Here is a 5,000-nt window from a genome sequence, read left to right as displayed (position 1 = left end):
TAACAATATTTTGATGTATCCACGATAATAATAGTGAACATGTTACCAGAATAATCGGAACAAAACGATAACCAGAACATGTCCATGCAGAACATCTTCCAAATTAGCTAATCGGACTTAGGATGACGGAGTGTACACAGCAGACCACATGTCTGGCTCTGTTTAATCGTATGAGCTGGAGTGAATGGCTGCATGCTGTTTACCTGGACAGGACGCAGACACAAACAAGGATGTGGACAGCCAGACTGTGTGTGTGTGTGTGTGTGCGTGTGTGTGTGTGTGTGTGGCCTAGCCGTAAAATATGGCAGATGCATGTAAAAGAGTCTCACCATGCCAAGAAAAGCAAACCTGCATGGATTTCAAACTAATCAATCACATTCAACAGGCATATCTGAGATATAAGGAAATGTGCTAGAGCATAGAGATATGGTTATCCTGCACTCTCAGCAAAAACAGGGTACCTATTTTTTTGTCACTGGGATGATATCCTTATCTTTATTAAATGGAACATGACAGTATGATTTATGGTACATAACTGAACAAGGAATGATACTATTAAATACCCTTTTTCTAAGCACATGTGTTAAAGCCTGTAATAAGTTCAACATAATACAATACATACCCTAAGGCAAAATTCATCGCCTACCTCTAATGATAAGCTCTATAGTGGCCATCAGGAACAAAAGCAATTTACCCTACCACAGCACGACGGTCTGTATTTGCTACTTTATTTCCTACATTCAATCCCTGTCAGCAAGTCCCTAAGGTACTAACAAGAACCTAACAAGCTAATAAGAAAATTCTGGATGACCGAGGATTTTTTTTTTTTTTTTTACCTCAAATACCCGAGCATATGTCTGCGGATGGGCTCTACGCTAACAGCATAAATGATTCATGCAGTCCTGATGACATGATTTTTAGGGAATGTAAGGTTAACGCTAGCTGGAAACAGTCTCTCTGGTTAAGACAGAATGGTCCAAAATAAAACAGAAAACGTCCAGTGAGCAGTGATCATGTGGGCTATCGCTTAAAATACAGAAGTCTGAGGAGAACAGCCAGGCTGGTTTGAGCTAACAAAGTTACCTGACTCGAATAACCACTGTTTACAATGGTGGTGAGCAGAAAAGCATCTTAGAAGGAATTACATGTCTAAGCTTCAGGCACAAGACCACATAAGGTCAACAGGAACAGGAATTCAAGGCTACCTCAAGGCACAGGCTCACCGAAACGGGAAAACTGAAGAAGACCAGATGACATTTTTACCATCCTGAGCTATCGATATCTTGAGATGCTTTTCTGCATACCACCTTTGCAAAGAGTGGTTATTTAAGTTCCTGTATAAATTATTCAATTTCTTTATATGTTAAAATGTTAATAAGAACTATACTATGTAATAATATTGTAATTAATATATTATAAGATAATAATATATCTTATAAAATGTGGAGAAACATATTTGTTGTTTTGTTATATAGCTTGTTATGGCTCCATGGTAAAAGCTCTGGGTTACTGATCATAAGTTCAGGGGATCAAGCCTCACCATCTCCAAGCTGCCCCTATTGGGCCCTTGAGTAAGGCCCTTAACTCACTCTGTCTGCCTTAGTGGTGCTATATCATGGCTGACCCTGTGGTCTAATCCCAGCTTGTTAGGAAACGTGAAATAAAGAACGTTACTGTGATGTAATGTATCTGTGACAAATAAAGGCTTCATCTTCAGTACTGATATTAATTAAGCATAACGAGTGACGTTGTTGTGTTACCAATGTAACGTCACATACAGCAGAGATCAGATGGCTACGTGACTCTTGAAAAATCTGAATCAGATACAAAAAAGTAACACATTTCCCATTCTTAGGCGTACATTTCTTATTTTATCCTGTCCTACTGTATCCTAATCTCCCAGCAGGGATTAACAGAGCTGGGTTATCATATCAGATCTTACTCGAACTGCATCTAAAATCAATTAGGAATCACTGAAAGTACTGAAAGAGAAAAGACTGACAAATAGACGACATCCGATCGAGTGTCATCCACTTGCACGATTAAACCTGTCATACGATTAGATTATCCATCCATCCAGATGTATAACATTAAAAACAAGCTGAGGATCATTTCCCACTGGATTAGTTTAGCCAATTTCCCTTCCTGTCCTACAGAGTATGTGCCAAGCCCGGCTCATTCCTCGCTCTTTCACCAACAGGGCTCTTTTTCTTCTCTGCTTTCCCGCAAAGAGTCTGTCTGTCTGGTTGACCTGAGAAACCCTGCAGACCTCCTCAGAGCCTCAGAAAAAAAAAAAAAGGCAAAAGAAAGAGAAAACACTTTTAGACATGCAAATGAAATCCCCACTCCCTTCTTCAAAGCGATATCCATATATAGCTAAAATGTCCTCCATTTCATACATGCATGTGTTTAGTGTTTGAAAGGTATTCAGATTTATGCTTCATTTAAAGACATAGAATGTAAACATGTACAAAATATTCTCCCAGTTGAATCCCTGTCATTTTTCCTAAACAATAAGCCAGGCTGTGTGAATGGAAATAGTGTGGGGAAAGGGATTTAGGGAAGAATTTTGTATTCAGACCCTTTTTATTTTAGATAACATGGATATTATAGTGTAATAGTGTGCACTGTCTCATATCCCACTGTGTCTTGTCCCTGAATCATGAGAAATTAAAGCTTACCCGAAATCATCGTCCATTGACTTGAAGAAGAATTTATAGTTGGGTTTATTGAGGACTTGTTTAAAGTGGGCCAGAGTGACTTCTTCGGCCGGCACTGGCACTTTGACCAGGTACGGAGTCTCCTGGTCGTCCAGGTGGTAGATAATTTTCGTCTCCCCCATTGCGGCCCGCTGGGGTGGAGAAGGCCGGGAGCATCGGGACTCGCGTACCTCCCGAAGCCGCTCCTGGGCGCCGGGACGCCGGTGAAGGCTGGTGAGGTGAACCGCTGCGCTCTTACGGTGGGATTCTGCGCTGTAATGCTCCGCTGGTTTTCAGCAGGATACTGCGGCTGGACGCTCCGATTTTACCCGTAAATATACTGCAGTCTTTACGGTACAACAGCGTGGGTTAATATTCCTCTCTTTTCGATATTGCCAGCCGTTTTAATTGATAATTCCGCTTACTTTATATAACAATAAACCGCAAATAAACTATAGACTATTCCTAATAGACTGTAAACTTGTACTGTAATTCTTATACTATCTAACAGACTATATATATGTGATTAATAATACTACGACCTAAACGAATATGCTAGATCATCTCGTAATTTATTAGCCTTTTGCACAGGTATTGTCCAGAGACGAAGCAATATCGGACTGGTCCAGATTGGACTGTGTGTGCATGAATATCACTGCTTTTCCCTCTTTCCCTTTGGAACAGCTGTAGGGTTGCCAGATTGCACAGGTTCAACAATAAAAAAAAAAAAAGATACAACAGGTAGAAAGGTAGACTTCACGTGAATTATTATTATTATAGATATATATCTATTTTTTTTAATACATTCCATATGTGAAATGTCTTCTTTGACACTGTTAGTAATAAATAAATCAAAGCTAAACAAATTAGTGTTTATTTTGCGCACTCGCTGCCTCTGCTTTAGCTACACTGATCAAGGATGTAAGCCCCGCCCACTTTGTTTTGTTTGACATGTAATTATGATAAACATTTTATTTGTATATGGAAAGTTTTTGTTCTAGAACATTATAATAGCATTGTCTTTTTCTTTCGATTAACAGTCTTTTCCAAAAAAAAAAAGTCTCAAATGTTTTCACAAGGAAATAAATATTTTGTTTTATTAAGTATGCAAATATATGCATACTAATTAGATGAAGCCTCATTTGCATAAGTAAGCGATTTTTAATATATTTTTAGACATTTATAAATTCAATACAAATCATCACAAACTACACCTACTCGTGTAATTCGACCATCAGTCAAATTCACTGGCAACGTAACTGGGTTATTTGTTATTGTTAACATCAGGAGCACGACTTTTAATAGTACAGTGGCCTTATAAATATAATTTAAGGGAAATAATAAGTCTAAACAAAACAAAGCAAAAAATAATTAATTTTAAATCTCATCTGGCCTGCTTTTTCCAGACTAATGAGTTAAATGACAACCTGAGGATTTTATTAAATCTGGCAACCCCGACCAGATGTGCATTGGAAGTGACATTGCGCCTCCTGTCGGTTTTTCAAGGCCCGTCTTTCACATGACGGCTTATTTAAATACAAATATCTCATTTCCTGACCACAATAAATCTCCATGACACAGTACTGTAGTATTGTAGTCTCAAGACAGGGCATAAAACATGCTTTCTGCACAAAATGCATTGCACTTCATATTCAATAAGGATGACATCACATGAGATTTTTATTTTTCTATACCACCAGTCAGAAATAATGAACCACATTTTGGTCATTTTTATATACTTAGAATGAACTTTGCAGTGTAATAGGACCTTTGTGTTGTACTCTGGGCTTTGGTTGGTCCACGTCTTTGAACTGGATGACAATAAATTCTCTATTATACAGTGGTTTCATATTTTTCCCCACTTGATTTGTGTTTTTTGTAACAATAAGCAAACATATTATTTATCCCACAGCACTGCTGAATTATCTGGCCCGAAAGTGTTGATTAATTCTCTATAACAGCACTTCTATGACAACATGTCCTGCTATAATTCACACCACAGGTGTATATTAATGCGCATAATTGAATGAATTAGGTTTATCCTTGTTTGGAAGACACTCCTCATAATCTAAGACTAATAATAAGCCTATGAAAATCTGATGTTATTAACAAATAAAAAACACCTTCTAACTGTTTATATGGTGAAGCATTATGCAGGAAGACATTTAATTATCATTTACAGAAAGAGTTTCAGAGATTTGGAACACTTTTGGTACCTTTTGGTTTCTCAATGAACCAGGCTTGGTTTGTTTGACTCAGTGAGAGAGAGTGAGAGTGAGAGAGAGTGAGAGAGTGAGAGTG

General features: G+C 38.0%; 1 protein-coding gene across 1 annotated transcript in view; it reads right to left on the bottom strand.

Annotated features, from left to right (window-relative positions):
• The window catches only part of LOC131352109 (segment polarity protein dishevelled homolog DVL-3), a 51,138-nt gene extending 47,789 nt beyond the window's left edge, over positions 1 to 3,349 (bottom strand). Inside the window, exon 1 of the mRNA XM_058388010.1 lies at positions 2,682 to 3,349. Within this exon, the coding sequence (XP_058243993.1) occupies positions 2,682 to 2,842 (161 nt within the window). The 5' untranslated portion in view covers positions 2,843 to 3,349. The remainder of the gene's footprint in view (positions 1 to 2,681) is intronic.
• Positions 3,350 to 5,000: the final 1,651 nt, after the last annotated feature.

Source organism: Hemibagrus wyckioides, linkage group LG04 (assembly GCF_019097595.1).
Source record: "Hemibagrus wyckioides isolate EC202008001 linkage group LG04, SWU_Hwy_1.0, whole genome shotgun sequence".
In the NCBI taxonomy this organism is placed as follows: domain Eukaryota; kingdom Metazoa; phylum Chordata; class Actinopteri; order Siluriformes; family Bagridae; genus Hemibagrus; species Hemibagrus wyckioides.
Note: the sequence above shows the minus strand (reverse complement) of the source record. Positions and strands in the feature narration are given on the sequence as shown.